The 15959-nt window shown below is 44.7% G+C and overlaps 1 protein-coding gene and 1 long non-coding RNA gene across 7 annotated transcripts in view; one reads left to right on the top strand and one right to left on the bottom strand.

The window, feature by feature from the left end:
- Positions 1–15959, bottom strand: part of trim2a (tripartite motif containing 2a) — a 66166-nt gene that overhangs the window by 22579 nt on the left and 27628 nt on the right. For 4 of the 6 annotated variants that reach the window (XM_036933388.1, XM_036933393.1, XM_036933390.1 and 1 more), the window contains one exon: positions 2278–2459. In XM_036933388.1, the coding sequence (XP_036789283.1) occupies positions 2278–2414 (137 nt within the window). In that variant the 5' untranslated portion in view covers positions 2415–2459. Of the gene's footprint in view, positions 1–2277; positions 2460–5548; positions 5740–14742; positions 14762–15959 lie in introns of those variants that run through there. The other 2 variants (XM_036933392.1, XM_036933391.1) reach the window with 2 other exon arrangements.
- On the top strand, positions 6078–14714 carry LOC110534316. Its single transcript, XR_002475105.2, has 3 exons — positions 6078–6214; positions 13920–14003; positions 14230–14714. It is a non-coding gene; the product is annotated as an uncharacterized LOC110534316 (long non-coding RNA).

The raw sequence follows: 15959 nt of genomic DNA, 5'->3' as shown, positions 1-15959 counted from the left end.
GGGACAGAGTGGGGAAAAAGAGGAAGGGAGAAAAGACAGACAGAAGAAGGGTAGTTGAGAGACAGAAGACAGAGAAGTCTCTAGTCCCTCACTGTCTACAATCAGAGACGACAGAAGGAGAAAGACAACGATAGGGAGAGAAAACAAGCAAAAGATAGAGAACGAGCAAAAGAGAGCGAGAGCATCTTGGTACAACAGCATCATCAAATCTAATTGAGTAATGTCACGCTCTAGATGCTATACAGAACAATGATACAGGCAGAGACAGGCACTGAGCCCTCCCTTCTTCTCTCAGGGACAAAGGCAGCTAGTCTAGGAGGGTGACATGGACAGACCAAATGTAATCACAGAAAAGACAGCCATTTTGTGACGCTACAGTATTTAGTTTCTATATTCAGCTAAGTTCCCTATCCATGACAAAAGGAGAGACACTTTATACATATTTGGTTAGGTCATCTTTAATCCAAGGATGTGTGATGAGCAAGCATCACTTCCTATCACCCTTAATTGGCAGAATATTCACACGTTTGCTAACCGATAAATCACACTCTCAAAGACAATCAGGCTCACGCACTCTCCCAAACTGGACATATACAGTGCCTTGCGAAAGTATTCGGCCCCCTTGAACTTTGTGACCTTTTTCCACATTTCAGGCTTCAAACATAAAGATATAAAACTGTATTTTTTTGTGAAGAATCAACAACAAGTGGGACACAATCATGAAGTGGAACGACATTTATTGGATATTTCAAACTTTTTTAACAAATCAAAAACTGAAAAATTGGGCGTGCAAAATTATTCAGCCCCCTTAAGTTAATACTTTGTAGCGCCACCTTTTGCTGCGATTACAGCTGTAAGTCGCTTGGGGTATGTCTCTACCAGTTTTGCACATCGAGAGACTGAAAATTTTTCCCATTCCTCCTTGCAAAACAGCTCGTGCTCAGTGAGGTTGGATGGAGAGCATTTGTGAACAGCAGTTTTCAGTTCTTTCCACAGATTCCACTCGATTGGATTCAGGTCTGGACTTTGACTTGGCCATTCTAACACCTGGATATGTTTATTTTTGAACCATTCCATTGTAGATTTTGCTTTATGTTTTGGATCATTGTCTTGTTGGAAGACAAATCTCCGTCCCAGTCTCAGGTCTTTTGCAGACTCCATCAGGTTTTCTTCCAGAATGGTCCTGTATTTGGCTCCATCCATCTTCCCATCAATTTTAACCATCTTCCCTGTCCCTGCTGAAGAAAAGCAGGCCCAAACCATGATGCTGCCACCACCATGTTTGACAGTGGGGATGGTGTGTTCAGCTGTGTTGCTTTTACGCCAAACATAACGTTTTGCATTGTTGCCAAAAAGTTCAATTTTGGTTTCATCTGACCAGAGCACCTTCTTCCACATGTTTGGTGTGTCTCCCAGGTGGCTTGTGGCAAACTTTAAACAACACTTTTTATGGATATCTTTAAGAAATGGCTTTCTTCTTGCCACTCTTCCATAAAGGCCAGATTTGTGCAATATACGACTGATTGTTGTCCTATGGACAGAGTCTCCCACCTCAGCTGTAGATCTCCGCAGTTCATCCAGAGTGATCATGGGCCTCTTGGCTGCATCTCTGATCAGTCTTCTCCTTGTATGAGCTGAAAGTTTAGAGGGACGGCCAGGTCTTGGTAGATTTGCAGTGGTGTGATACTCCTTCCATTTCAATATTATCGCTTGCACAGTGCTCCTTGGGATGTTTAAAGCTTGGGAAATCTTTTTGTATCCAAATCCGGCTTTACATTTATTAACAACAGTATCTCGGACCTGCCTGGTGTGTTCCTTGTTCTTCATGATGCTCTCTGCACTTTTAACGGACCTCTGAGACTATCACAGTGCAGGTGCATTTATACAGAGACTTGATTACACACAGGTGGATTGTATTTATCATCATTAGTCATTTAGGTCAACATTGGATCATTCAGAGATCCTCACTGAACTTCTGGAGAGAGTTTGCTGCATTGAAAGTAAAGGGGCTGAATAATTTTGCACGCCCAATTTTTCAGTTTTTGATTTGTTAAAAAAGTTTGAAATATCCAATAAATGTCGTTCCACTTCATGATTGTGTCCCACTTGTTGTTGATTCTTCACAAAAAAATACAGTTTTATATCTTTATGTTTGAAGCCTGAAATGTGGCAAAAGGTCGCAAAGTTCAAGGGGGCCGAATACTTTCGCAAGGCAATGTAGAACAAAAATGAGACAGGCAGCGTGCACACACACACACACACACACACACACCTCACCTCTCACAGAAGGTATGGAGGCAGGGCAGCACTTTGGGGTTGTCGTAGCGGTCCAGGCATATGCTGCAGATCAGGAACTGCTTGTCGATCTGTCGCACCACAGGGCTGGGGATGCTACTGGAGCCTTCACTGGCCATCCTAATACTCTGTCATAAAGTTCCCTTTTCCTCTCACCCTGGACCCTAGAGAGAGACAGAGAGAGGAGGGTTAGAGGGGTTCACACACATACGCACGGATGCCCGTGTTAAAACTTCGACACAGAGGGTTTTGGAGGTATGCACACACACACACACACACACACACACACACACACACACACACACACAAAGGTAAAAGGAGGAGACACACATCAGCTGCTTGCTTTGTCCCATCCTGCCCCTCACCAAGACAGGAAATGCCAAACACACAAATCACAGTTCTGTCACAGCAACAGCAAAACATCTCAACATAGTCCACATATCAGTATGTATATGAACAACAGAGGGTCCAAGTATTAATGTAGGATCTTAAATAATATTTCCCACAATATGGCCTATAAAGCTCAGGACATAACCATTTATTTAACTAGGCAAGTCAGTTAAGAACAAATTCTTATTTTCAATGACAGCCTAGGAACAGTGGGTTAACTGCCTGTTCAGGGGCAGAATGACAGATTTGTAACTTGTCAGCTCGGGGATTTGAATTTGCAACCTTCCGGTTACTAGTCCAACGCTCTAACCACTAGGCTACCCTGCCTCCCCATCACACATAATGGCATTATAATATTGTACTGCTTAGTAGTAGTCATCAACAAGTCTATGAAATAAAATCACCCTCAAAGAACATGGAATAAGACCTAAGAAGTTAACTGCTCACTCAATGACTTACATAAAACAAAAGCTTACAGATTGACAACTACGACCATCCAAAAGAAATGAGACTTTTGCGTAGACTTGGGCTAAATCACAGTAATTTCAAATGAGACACAGACGCTGTGGCTTTGGTTGCTTGGGGAACAGAGCTGAACCCCAGGAACTGGTCCCAGACCCATTTGTGCCACCTTACCAACTTTTGGCATTGCCATGCCAAAAGCACCAACAGATTTGGGACCAGGCAAACATGACCCATGGCTGGTAGGGGGGAAAAAAGACAGGTAAGGAGGTCAATCTCAGGCAATGGCACCAGCTGAATAGCAACAGTAGAGCCAACAACTGGGGACCAAGCAATTCTGGCTACGGATACTAGCCACAGAAGAGTAGAACGTCCCCGAAAAATAAGGAGAGAAAGAAAAAAAAGATCCACTGTGGTCAGTACCCCTCAAATGCCATCTGGCATCCCTACCCAGGATCAATAACTCAATTTGGGGCTTGGATGATCTCAAAATATATTTTTTTGCTATGGCTTCAGTGCTATGCTAGGTGGATGTTTCCAGAAAAAGCACTGAGTTATGAATATTTGATAACAAAGTGAAAGCAAAGCAGCACATGTACAGTAGAAGCTTAGTGATGCCACTGAGGACAGAGTTGAGTGCTGATTGTACTGAGTACTGTACTGTGCTCTACTCACTGTACAGCGCTATCCAATCTTGTGAAACGTGTCTATGATTAGGTTAGAATTTGGTCCAGTCCGGTCCATCAACATCAAGGCCAGGGTGGTCTCAGTGTGAGCAAAGCATGTGTGTCAACTAGCTAGCTGTCTCAGGTTGTATTTAGGACAGGCAAAGAAACAGGACGCCTCTGCCGCTTGTAGAAAAAGGCCCTGAGGGAGACTTTCCCTCCCTCGCTGATATCTTGTACAGTATGTGCCAGAAAATAGCTTTACAGGAAAAAAGAAAACCGTTGTCATGGCTACCGGGATGGAGAAGAGGTCAGCCCCTTCACTTGGTTTAACCCTTTCCATATAGTTTGCTTAAATCTTAAATGCTGACTACTCAACAGTACACAGCAGAAGTCCTTCATAGTATCTGTCGCTACCTTACCTAAGCTACAATATTTACATAACTTTGGTTGTGCGGCCCTTGAAGCTTAGTGGGTTTTAGCCAAGCGGTGGATTGAGATTTTTTTTAAAAGCTAGATTTATCTGGAAAGCTTTGGTATTACGTCATTACACAGTCCTTTTCACTTCCTTGGTCAACTATGGGTTAACTCTCCACACGTGGGGGCTCGGGACCTTAAAGAGGATGACAATATGGTTCATGGTGTATTGAGATAACCCCGAAGATATATGACACCATAACACTCAAACAAAGAAAGAGATTCGCACACTCGTAATCAAATGCTTCCAACAATTGAATGGGGGTAAACCTAATAACCAATGTTTCGGCAACGCAGCGCCTCCTTCAGGGTTACATAATGAATGCTTGAACCAGGTTATGCAGGAATATTTTTGGGGTGTGCGTCAGCTTTTTTAAGCATAACACTCAATATCTCAAGGGAATCTAAAAATAAAACACAGTATTGTTGATCAAATTTTTTACATTGAAAAATCAACCGGTACATGCAAACACAAACCCAGCACAACGAAAGCCTTGTCAATCAAATAGATGATTTGATGAACCACAATCCGGCTCCTTCCCTGATTTATCAATTCCATTAAACATCGCTGCATATCTAGGTGGATTTGCAGTGCATGAAAGATGATTATGAAACTGTTCCACAAATCCTGCTTTCAGACACAGACACAGCACAGACACAACAAGACTCAGACACAACGCAACAGACACAACGAAGACAACACCAAACACAGACAGAACACATACAAAACTCCTGTCATCTCACAAAGGGAGGTCTCGCCGTTACATAATCTTTATGTAAGGCAACATGAAATGCAACTAAAGAAATCCTGCTTGATTAATCCATCAATATGCTTCTAGCAGAGTGTCATAGGCAACAGATGACTGATGACAGATGACTGATGACAGATGACAAAAGGTAGATTTCTGTTAAAGATGTCAAATTATCTTGACCAATCAGAGAATCAGAGTGCAACTTACATGAGAAAACATAGATAGATATCTGTAGAAATCAGCATTAACAATGACCCTATTTGAAAATGCCTAATACTAATCAATCAAATCAATACACAAAACCATAAATCCATTACTCCAGCATATACAGTGCATCGCCCGAAAGTGCTGACATTGCTAAGACACTATATGAATCACTCTAAAATCCCTATCCCAAACACTCAGTCACAGCAATCAACAGGCGTCACCACTAAGCCGATATAGTAAGTGACACTGTCACCCACCCAGAGCTACCCGTGCCAACACAAGACCGTGCCATCTACCCACCGCGTTCTGTAGGAGCCCTACCATCGCCGAGTCATCCTTGGCTTAAAACACAGCGCATGCTTGTGCCCTCTAAAGACACTCCTGTCCAGGGAGCAGAGAAATTATGAGCTGCTTAAAGAGCTGCTAAGCTTGAAAAGAGATGACGACACATATCAAGAGCAGAGAGTTAGAGTGAGAGAGGAGGATTAATTGTGAGAGCCAACAGTGTAGACCTATGTCTGGACTCGTAGCCAATCAATCTCTTACATCCCTCCCTCCCTCCCTCCCTCCCTCCCTCCCTCCCTCCCACTGTCACTTTTCCTTTTTCCCCATCACCCTCTTTCTGTCTCCCTCTCTCTCCCCTCTGTTTTCCACTCACCCTATATATCCCTCCCTCTCCCCATCCCTCCCACCCTCCCGCTCTCTCAAGTTAATGCTGGCTCACTGCAGAAGAGCTGGCAAAGGATCCTGGGAAAGGGACGCAGTAGCGTCAGTAAGCAGCAGGGAGCGGATTGGCTGGCATCTTGAAGAGTGACCAATGAGACAGGGAAAAGCCGGCGTGGGTCAGCTCAGCAACCAATGAGGCAGAAGCTAACAGGATCAAAGGGAGCAGCAGTGTGCATGTATACCCATATTGCTGACTCACTGCACAGGCTGAGAGAGAGAGACAGGGAGATGGAGATAAAGGTAGGGAAAAAGAAAGGTGGGAGCAGGGATGAATGAACATTGATTAGGGCATGGGGAAGACAGGGAGATATTAAAGAAGAGAAAAATATATAGAAGAATAGAGAGAGACTACTGAGAGTGAACAAGACTAGAGCAGTGTTCCCCAAAACTCGGTCCCGGTGCACTTTTGTTTTTTTGCACCAGACGGCTGATTCAAATAACCAACAAATTATTAAGCTTTGAATCAGCTGTGTAACGCTAGGGCAAAAACTAAAACTTGCACCCCTTGGGGTCCTGAGGACCGATCAAAAAGGCAGCCTCAATAGCACATGCATGCACACACACACACACACACACACACACACACACACACACAACTACAGGCATACACAAATAAATAAAAACTCACCACAAACAGTGACTCATAGACACAGCCGGACATACACACACACACACACACACACACACGCAAATGTCAACTCTAAACAGCGACAGCGGGGAATTGAGGTAACAGCAACTCGGTAGGTAGTACTAGCATTAGAAATGACAAGACAATTCATCTGATCACAAACTAACTAAGATATGGCAAAGCCGCTGGCTTCTGTCTAGATAACATAGCCTATAACAGTTGACAGTTTAGAATGACAAAATATTCTGAGGGCATCCAGAAACATGACCGTATGCAAATGTGACAAAAATAACGTAGTCTTCATTCCCGAATTCAAGCCTTCTGCGTAGACTTGGGGCTGCATCCCAAATGGCATCCTATTCTCTATTATAGTCCCCAAGGTCCCTGTTCAAAAGGAGTGCACTATATAGAGAATAGGATGCCATTGGGGACACAAACTGGGTCGTGACACCACCCTCTCTGCTCTTGCGTAATGAAACGGCAGGTTTCATCTCACTCCCACTGTCGCCTCATTGAGCAGGTCCCTAAGTACTGTGATTAAAATGGGAAGTGGAATTCCACTAGCCTGGCCCTTGTCATACTAAGGAGTGGCATGATGGAACAAACAGACTGGTACTCAGGCTAGAATTTCCCTCTCATCTGTAGTTCAGATAGCAGGAAACCGATAGGGAGATAAAAACGGAGCCACAGGAGGAAGGGTGTAGATCGGGATTGAAGCCTGGTCTCCAGTGAGGAGGCATGTACTAGCCAGGAGTGTTATCCACTTGATCACAGCTCTGGATAGCACTGCATGATTACCAGGATGCTTGGGAGGCTAGTAGACATCTAGATAAATTAGAATCAGGTCATGTGGGCCTATGTGTGGATGGATGGACAGAGAGACTTGAAAGGCTTGAAAGTGAATTGCGTGAACTGCACCAATAAGGGCACAATTGCACAAGCATATATCCAATTCATTGCATGCAAAATTTTAAGTCGAGATGCAGCACAACAAGAAAGTCTCTTTTCCAAGGAGTGCAGACAGAAGATAAGTGTTTTGTCCAATACCATTATGCTGCTACACATTCTTATACCTTAATGCCTCCAAAAAACAGAGCATACGCAAAGCCAAAACAGGGTTGAAAAGAAAAACAATCCACTTAACAAGACTGTATTCAACGAAAGGATTCTCCTCTTTTATTGGGTCTGAATCAGAACTCACTCGACCAAACTTGACCCATAGCCACAGGCTCATAGTGTAGCATGCTGATGGCGAGTGTTCCAATCCAGTGCTTTACACACAAAAGCTCAGTCCCAAATGGTAACCTACTCCCTATATAGTGCAGTCCACTACTTTTGACCAGGGCCCATAGGGGTGTCATTTGGGACACACACATTATCTGGCTTTCAAAGGAGTTCTTGCTGTTAATACTATACAACTCAGAATGAAGAGTCATCAACACATTAGTAACCGCGCCAAAATGCGCATGTGGAATGCCAAGAATGTGCACTGCAAAATAATGATGTTTTTCTGCAAGGATTTTTAGGATAGCTTGATATTGGCAATTCCATGGTAACGGAATTGCGTTGAGTCTCATATTTTTTTTACTTAAAATGTAAAACCAAACAAAAACATCGATTTCAAAGTTTAACAAACCATACAACTCTATGCACAAGGGTGACTTTTAACAATTTACACTGAACATTTTACAAAAACACATTTACTGGAAGAAATGTACAGAGGCAACATTTGGTAAGAGAATTTTGGTAAAATGTCCTTGAGTCCATGTCAAAAATATCTAAATGTTTTAAATATGTTTAAATATCTGCTCCGAATTAAGATTCTGCGATGTCGGCAGAAAGAATGGTATGTTAGCTATAATATGACACATTGACTTTGAAAAAAAATCTATTTTGGTTATTGAACTACATTAAAAGTGGATTTACACCCTGTAATGGAAATTCGGTAACAGAATTTGATCAAGGGAGTCAAGGGTGTCTCCGAAGTCGGTCCCTCTCCTTGTTCGGGCGACGTTCGCCGGTCAATCCCAGCAATGACATGTTGTGTATTTAACCTTGTGCACCTTATGTCTGGGGTGTTGTCCCATTATGATCATTGTGTTTTGTTCACGGTGATTTTTATCATTAAACTGCACCGTTGGAACACAGTCTTTGCTCTCCTGCGCCTGACTTCTCTACCGCCAGTACGCACGCCAATGCCGCGTGGAGAGAGGGAGATGCGGCGTTGGACCAGTTTGAGGAGTTCACCAGCCGACCACTCGCCCAAGGGTAGAGCGGCAGGTGAGCGCCTCTAACATCTGAGGCAGGGGGACGAGGAGCGCCCAGGAGTTCGCCCTGGAGTTTCGGCACCTGGCTTCTGGCGCGGGATGGAACAACAGGGCCCTGATCGACCAGTATTGTTGAAGTCTGCGCGAGGAAGTCCATCGGGAGTTGGCCTGCAGAGACACCACCTTCAAGTTCGACAAGCTGGTGGACCTGTCCATCCGGCTGGAAAACCTGCTGGCTACCCGCAGACATTCAGATCAGGGTCTGTTGGTTTCATCCCCTCGCACCCCCTCTCCAATACCCATGGAGCTGGGAGGGGCGGTGCGCAGGGAGTTCCACCATCGTGCACCATCTGTGGCCGCAGAGGTCACACTGCCTGTCAGTGCCGAGGCAGCAGGCAGGGCGCTCTGGTGCCACCCCAAGGTGAGCCGGTACCATTCTGACCCAGAGCCCTCTGTTGCACATATGTTTGTGTATGTCACTTTCCCTGAGTTTTCCCTGCATTCCCAGCATAAGGCGCTCGTCGATTCAGGGGAGGCTGGGAATTTTATAGATAAATCATTCGCCCATAGTTTAGGGATCCCCATTGTTCCCGTGGCTGTACCCTTCCCCGTTCACGCCTTAGATAGTCGACCATTAGGGTCAGGGTTGACCAGGGAGGCCACCGCTCCTGTTGGGCAAGGTGACGCAGGGGGGTCACAAGGAGAGAATTAGTCTTTTCCTTATTGACTCTCCTGCATTTCCCATGGTGCTAGGCCTACCCTGGTTAGTATGTCATGACCCCACTGTTTCTTGGCCACAGAGGGCTCTCACGGGCTGGTCGCGAGAGTGCTCGGGGAGGTGTTTAGGGGTTTCCGTTGGTGCTACTACGGTGGAAAGTCAATACCACCTTAGGGCACTATGAGTACCTTGTCATGCCGTACGGGTTGATGAATGCACCAACAGTCTTCCAGGCCTTAGTAGACAAGATTTCCAGGGACCTGCACAGGCAGGGTGTAGTGGTGTATATTGATGACATTCTGATATACTCCGCTACACGTGCCGAGCATGTGTCCCTGGTGCGCAGGGTGCTTGGTCGCCTGTTGGAGCATGACTGTACGTCAAGGCTGAGAAGTGCCTGTTCTTTCAGTAGTCCGTCTCTTTCCTAGGGTACCGCATTTCCACCTCAGGGGTGGAGATGGAGAGTGACCGCATTTCAGCCGTGTGTAATTGGCCGACTCCCACCATGGTAAAGGAGGTGCAGCGGTTCTTAGGGTTTGCCAACTACTACCGGTGGTTTAGCCAGGGTTTTGGTCAGGTAGCGGCTCCCATTACCTCACTGCTGAAGGGGGGCCCGGTGCGTTTACAGTGGTCGGCTGAGGCGGACAGGGCTTTTGGTCACCTAAGGGCTCTGTTTACCTCGGCTCCCGTGCTGGACCATCCGGAACCCTCTTTGGCGTTCATAGTGGAGGTGGACGCGTACGAGGCTGGGATAGGAGCTGTACTCTCTCTGCGCTCGGGTACGCCACCGAAGCTCTGCCTCTGTGCCTTCTTCTCGAAGAAGCTCAGCGGCGCGAAACTATGATGTGGGGGACTGGGAGCTCTTGGCTGTCGTCAAGGCTTTGAAGGCATGGAGACATTGGCTTGAGGGGGCTAAACACCCTTTTCACATCTGGACTGACCACCGCAATCTGGAGTACATCCAGGCAGCGAGGAGATTGAACCTCGCCAGGCAAGGAGGGCCATGTTTTTCACCCGTTTTGTGTTTACCCTTTCCTATAGACCAGGCTCCCAGAACATGAAGGCAGACGCATTGTCCCGGCTGTATGACACAGAGGAGCGGCCCATGGAACCCACTCCCATACTCCCCGCCTCCTGCCTGGTGGCACCGGTAGTATGGGAGCTGGACGCGGACATTGAGCAGGTGTTAAATGCAGACCCCGCTCCCGTCCAGTGTCCCGCTGGGCGTCTGTACGTCCCGTCTGCTGTTCATGACCGGTTAATCTATTGGGCCCACACGTCACCCTCTGGTCATCCTGGGATCGGTTGGACAGTGCGCTGTTTGAGTGGGAGGTACTGGTGGCCTACCTTGGCTAAGGATGTGAGGGTTTATGTTTCCTCCTGCTCGGTGTGCGCCCAGTGTAAGGCTCCTAGACACCTGCCCAGAGGGAAGCTACACTCCTTACCCGTTCCACAACAGCCTTGGTCGCACCTGTCTGTGGATTTTCTAACCGATCTCAACCTCTCACAGGGTAACACCGATATCCTGGTCGTTGTGGATCGGTTCTCGAAGTCCTGTCGTCTCCTCCCTCTGCCCGGTTTCCCTACGGCCCTACAGACTGCGGAGGCCTTGTTTACGCACGTCTTCCGGCACTACGGGGTGCCTGAGAATATCATGTCTGATCGAGGTCCCCAATTCACGTCTAGGGTCTGGAAGGCGTTCATGGAACGTCTGGGGGACTGGATCAGCCTTACTTCAGGGTTTCACCCCGAGAGTAATGGGCAGGTGGAGAGAGAGTAAACAGGATGTGGGCAGGTTTCTGCATTCCTATTGCCAGGGGGGAGCGGCCGGGGAAGTGGGCGGCGTTTGTGCCCTGGCCGAGATGGCACAGAACTCGCTTCGCCACTCCTCCAGGTTTACCTTTACTTGTTACTTCTGTGAACTTTCATTATCCTCCCTCCTCATGAGGGAAAGAAAATATCTTAAAGATATGTGGGTTTTTGGTGACAGAATTGAGGCACAAAGCAATGTTTCTTAAATGTACAGAAGGCTGTATCCAAAACAAAATATAAAAAAAGTGTTGATATTAGTTGCCAAGGGTTTTTTTACCTTAAAATTTTGTTTTGATGCATTTCTAATACCTTTTAAGACTTTTTCTGGTAGAGATTTTCTAAGACTCCCTTTCCAGAAGTCAAAAGCCTTTGCTTATTCCTAAAAAAATATATTATAAAAAAATGGTTGAAATATGCCTTAATTTTTCGAAAATATAGACACCCAACAGCAAGATTTAACTTGGGGTCTTTTGTTTAGACATGTAACATTAACGTCAGCTAGCTAAACAATGAACTATAAACCCAATCCATAGAGTACTAGCAATACAAACTGATTGTCATAGCTAGCTAAAGTTAACCAAATAGGTTCAATGCTAGCTAGCAAGCCAGCTATCAAACTTCAGCTAGCTAGCTAACAGCAAGCTTTAACCTCCAATGAAAACAGCTTTCTGACAAAATTAGAAACGTATAATATCTGAAACTGTAGCCATGTACATTTACATGGATGAAAGCTTCATGGCAGACTGCAAACCCTTTCATAAAATAAGACGTCCTGTGTCGTTTCTGTTTAGTTTGCACAGCCTGCTTGGCTCGTTGTGTCAAGTCACTCTGGTTCACACTGACCGTGTGCAATGCCATAAGAATCATCAGATCTTTCTCCCTCTCTGTCACGGATGCCATGGTTGCCCTCAGTTTGAAGATGCAATCCGGAAACAAGTGTTTTATACAACAGCCTTCTGTGTTCTCTTTTCGACTCCTTATGCATTTGCAATCAAACGGCAGAATTATATTAATCTCCTTATCATATTCTGCTTCTACTAGACATTCCACTGATTTCAAAACTCGGTCAACTTCTTCCGTGACAACACTGCTGATTGCCGTTTCTTCCCCATCACTGTCATCAGAAGACTCTACACTGTCTTCTTCAATGAAAATGTTTTTTACCTAAATCAGGGATTTCCTCATCGTCTGATTCATTTTCATAGTCAGAGAGAGTCAGCATGGCACGATCGTTCTCCAGAAAGTAATCCATCACAACTTTTCCCCACTGACCTTTGAGAGCCTGATAAATTCAGGGCAGCAATGTTATTGAGAGCAGTAGCAACATATTTGCAGTTCTCCATTGCTAATGTTATATCTTTTGAAAAAAACTGCAGTAGAAAGGATTATCTACGCATAACGAGCATCTCATTTTATAGACAAGATGCTACATTGCAGACCAATCTGAAACTCATCTCTCGGCATGTCCAGCCCACTCATCATCTCAGCCATTCACGGCTAGCGGGAAGGTTTCTACGTTTTTCTTTGGCTAAACCTTTGGCTTGTAATTTAAAAACTGTATTCGTATTTACAGATGGCATAAAAGCTTGTTATTAAGGCACATGAAAGCTCACATATCGAGAAGGCATTTCTGCCAAAAAACGCATTTTGATCAAAACAAATGTTTTACGTTCAAACGGCTCTCCTGTGAAGTCATGACTTGCGACATACCTAGTTTCCTGATACCGGTCACAATTTGACATGCTCCTATGAACTTCACGTTGGTACAATTTGACATGCCACGTTTTACACGGAAATGACCATTTCTAGTTTGAGCCTTGTTTGAGTTCCAAAGAAGATCAAAAGAAAGAAATGTCTCTACAGTAATTCATTTTAAAATGGTGGATACACCCCAAGGTTGCCTCTCAAAATGGCACGCTATTCTGTATATAGTGCACTACTTTTGACCAGTGCCCATAAAGTGCCTTTTGGGATGCAAAACAAAACAATGACCAAACCAACAAAACTGATGAAACTACAGTTAAACAAATATATTATTGGTGCAATTTAATCACAGGAGGCAAAGCATAACAAGCGTCAACAGCTATATCGTTTATAATAATTACCATAACTAGTGGGAAATTAATTGTAGTGTGTAATTTCAGGCCACTGATTCAGAATTTCACACTACACGAATCAAATCATAATGACTCTTACCGAGGGGGGAAAGAACACAAAGCAGATGATAAGATTTCAATAATAACTTATTAGCAGCATGAAACTAAATCTAATCAAGAGAATATGGCCAGTTAGTATATCAGCAAACAACATTTTAGCCAATAGCAGAAGGGCTTATGGATATATGTTTTCATTGTTAGTGCAATCAAATTGTGTCATTGGTCTGTGTGCATCTGCTAGGAGATAGGGCTGCTACGGAATAAACTAGTTCTGTGAAACCACAACAGAGTGAGGAGAACCAGAGACTACAGAGAGATCACAGACTAGATACTAGTCTCTTACTGAGATTTTTTTTTAAAACAGATCAGAGGGGTTGTGGAGGAGGAGGTGAGGACGCTGGAAAGGGGATGTAGGAGGATTGGCTTGGATATAACAGGAACATGGACGGTAATTCCCAATCATTACGTTTGTGTACATGTGCATCCATGCTTGTGCACCCACACCACCCAGTCAGTCCATTTCACCATTCCAGCTGTGAGCTCTGTCTGTGTGTGTGTGTGTGTGTGTGTGTGTGTGTGTGTGTGTGTGTGTGTGTGTGTGTGTGTGTGTATATATATATATGTGTGCGTGCGTGCGTGCATCTTTAAAATGTGTCCACCCTCTCCTCTTCCAGACGCCAGATTGAGGATTACTTCAACCCATTCAGAGGGAGGTCTGCATGACGTTTGGCATCTGTAGACTCCCCCATCCCTTCACCCCACCCCCCTGGACACAAAGACACTGGGCTGAAAAGAACACTCGCTAAAAAAAAGAAAACTGGTGTTTTTGCCTCTCAGAGCAAGGTTATGTGATACAGTAGGCTTATGCCAACTCTCAACCTCTCAAAATTAACACACCCAGTTCAGTTACATTACTAATACTGCAAATATAGGCCAAAACCCTGTTTGAATAGTTTATAAAGTCTACATTTTTTCCTTGCTTCAAATAATATCAGATCTGACATGATTGGAAAAATGTGAAAGCCGCTTACTAGAAACTCCAGTTTCAATCTATCCAATCTTGTTTGACCTATTTTTTTTTACAGTCTATGTGTTTGACCCACAATACATAAAGGGAAGAGAAGAAGAAGTATTGGACCACAGCCCAAACTCCAATATCAAATTCATCAATAATATATACCACTCACCAGTCTCAATGGAAAGCAGTGTCGGTGTGCAGCCCTGTCTCGCCTCTCTAAGTTTTGGCCAATAATGTCAATACTCCACTCAGCTCTGCTACCCTTTCCATCCCACAGCTCTTTCCAGAGCACTGACCTCAGCTGTTTCCCCCTATGCTCCCTATCTCTCTCCATCTCTCTATGGGAACAACACAAACTGCCTTGTCACGCCATCACAACGGTGACGCCGGCCAAATTTTCTAAACGTAAACCAGAGCGTGAGAGGGACACAAACACACAGTCACACACACACACACACACACACACACACACACACGTGACCAAAAGGGACACAACAGGTTAGAGCAGGGGGCCCAACGCTCCATAATGAAATCACTAGTAGCATTAGCAGCATGCTAACACATCAGCTAACTGTCTGAGACTGTAGACAGACACAGGGCTTGTTTTCAGTGAGTGGAGGGATTCATTTCAGAACTGTAGAGAGTGTGTGTTAGGAGAGTTCCAAAGGGGAATCCTAACAGGTTTTTATTGCTGCATTGCTTGCTGTTTGGGGTTTTAGGCTGGGTTTCTGTACAGCACTTTGAGATATCAGCTGATGTACGAAGGGCTATATAAATACATTTGATTTGATTTGGTTTATTAGCAGTGCCAAATTCTGAACACACATACAAACACGCATGCACAGAACACGCACATACACTTCACCTGGCTGGGATACATATTATCAATGGCTAGACTGGCCACACAAACAAGGAACATAAATGCTGTGCACTTTGTTACCGAGCAACGACCGGAGTAAAAGGGCTTTGAAATCACCATAATAACAAAGGACATTGTGGACTTAATGACTGACATTAAAGTCCTCCCATCATACGGTGTGCATCCCAAATGACACCCTATTCCCTATATAGTGCAATACTTTTAACCAGGGCACATAGGGTCAAAAGTAGTGCAACCATATGAAATAGGGTGCCATTTGGGACGCAGATATATAGTGTGGGATGAAATAACAGCAATTTCTGTGAGTATTCATTTGATTTAAGATGAGTCTTCATTAACTGGGGAATACAAGTCTTGTTCAAATGAAGGGCAACAAAGCTAAATTATAGCATTCGTCTAAAATTAAATGGACGATGAAAATACATCAATCCTGAAACATCGGCACGGTTGTAGATCAACAACTAGCACAAAGCACTTATCATTTAGATGAATTGGACAGTATACAC

The sequence above is a fragment of the Oncorhynchus mykiss genome, chromosome 10 (genome assembly GCF_013265735.2).
Source record: "Oncorhynchus mykiss isolate Arlee chromosome 10, USDA_OmykA_1.1, whole genome shotgun sequence".
Classification (NCBI taxonomy): Eukaryota; Metazoa; Chordata; class Actinopteri; order Salmoniformes; family Salmonidae; genus Oncorhynchus; species Oncorhynchus mykiss.
Note: the sequence above shows the minus strand (reverse complement) of the source record. Positions and strands in the feature narration are given on the sequence as shown.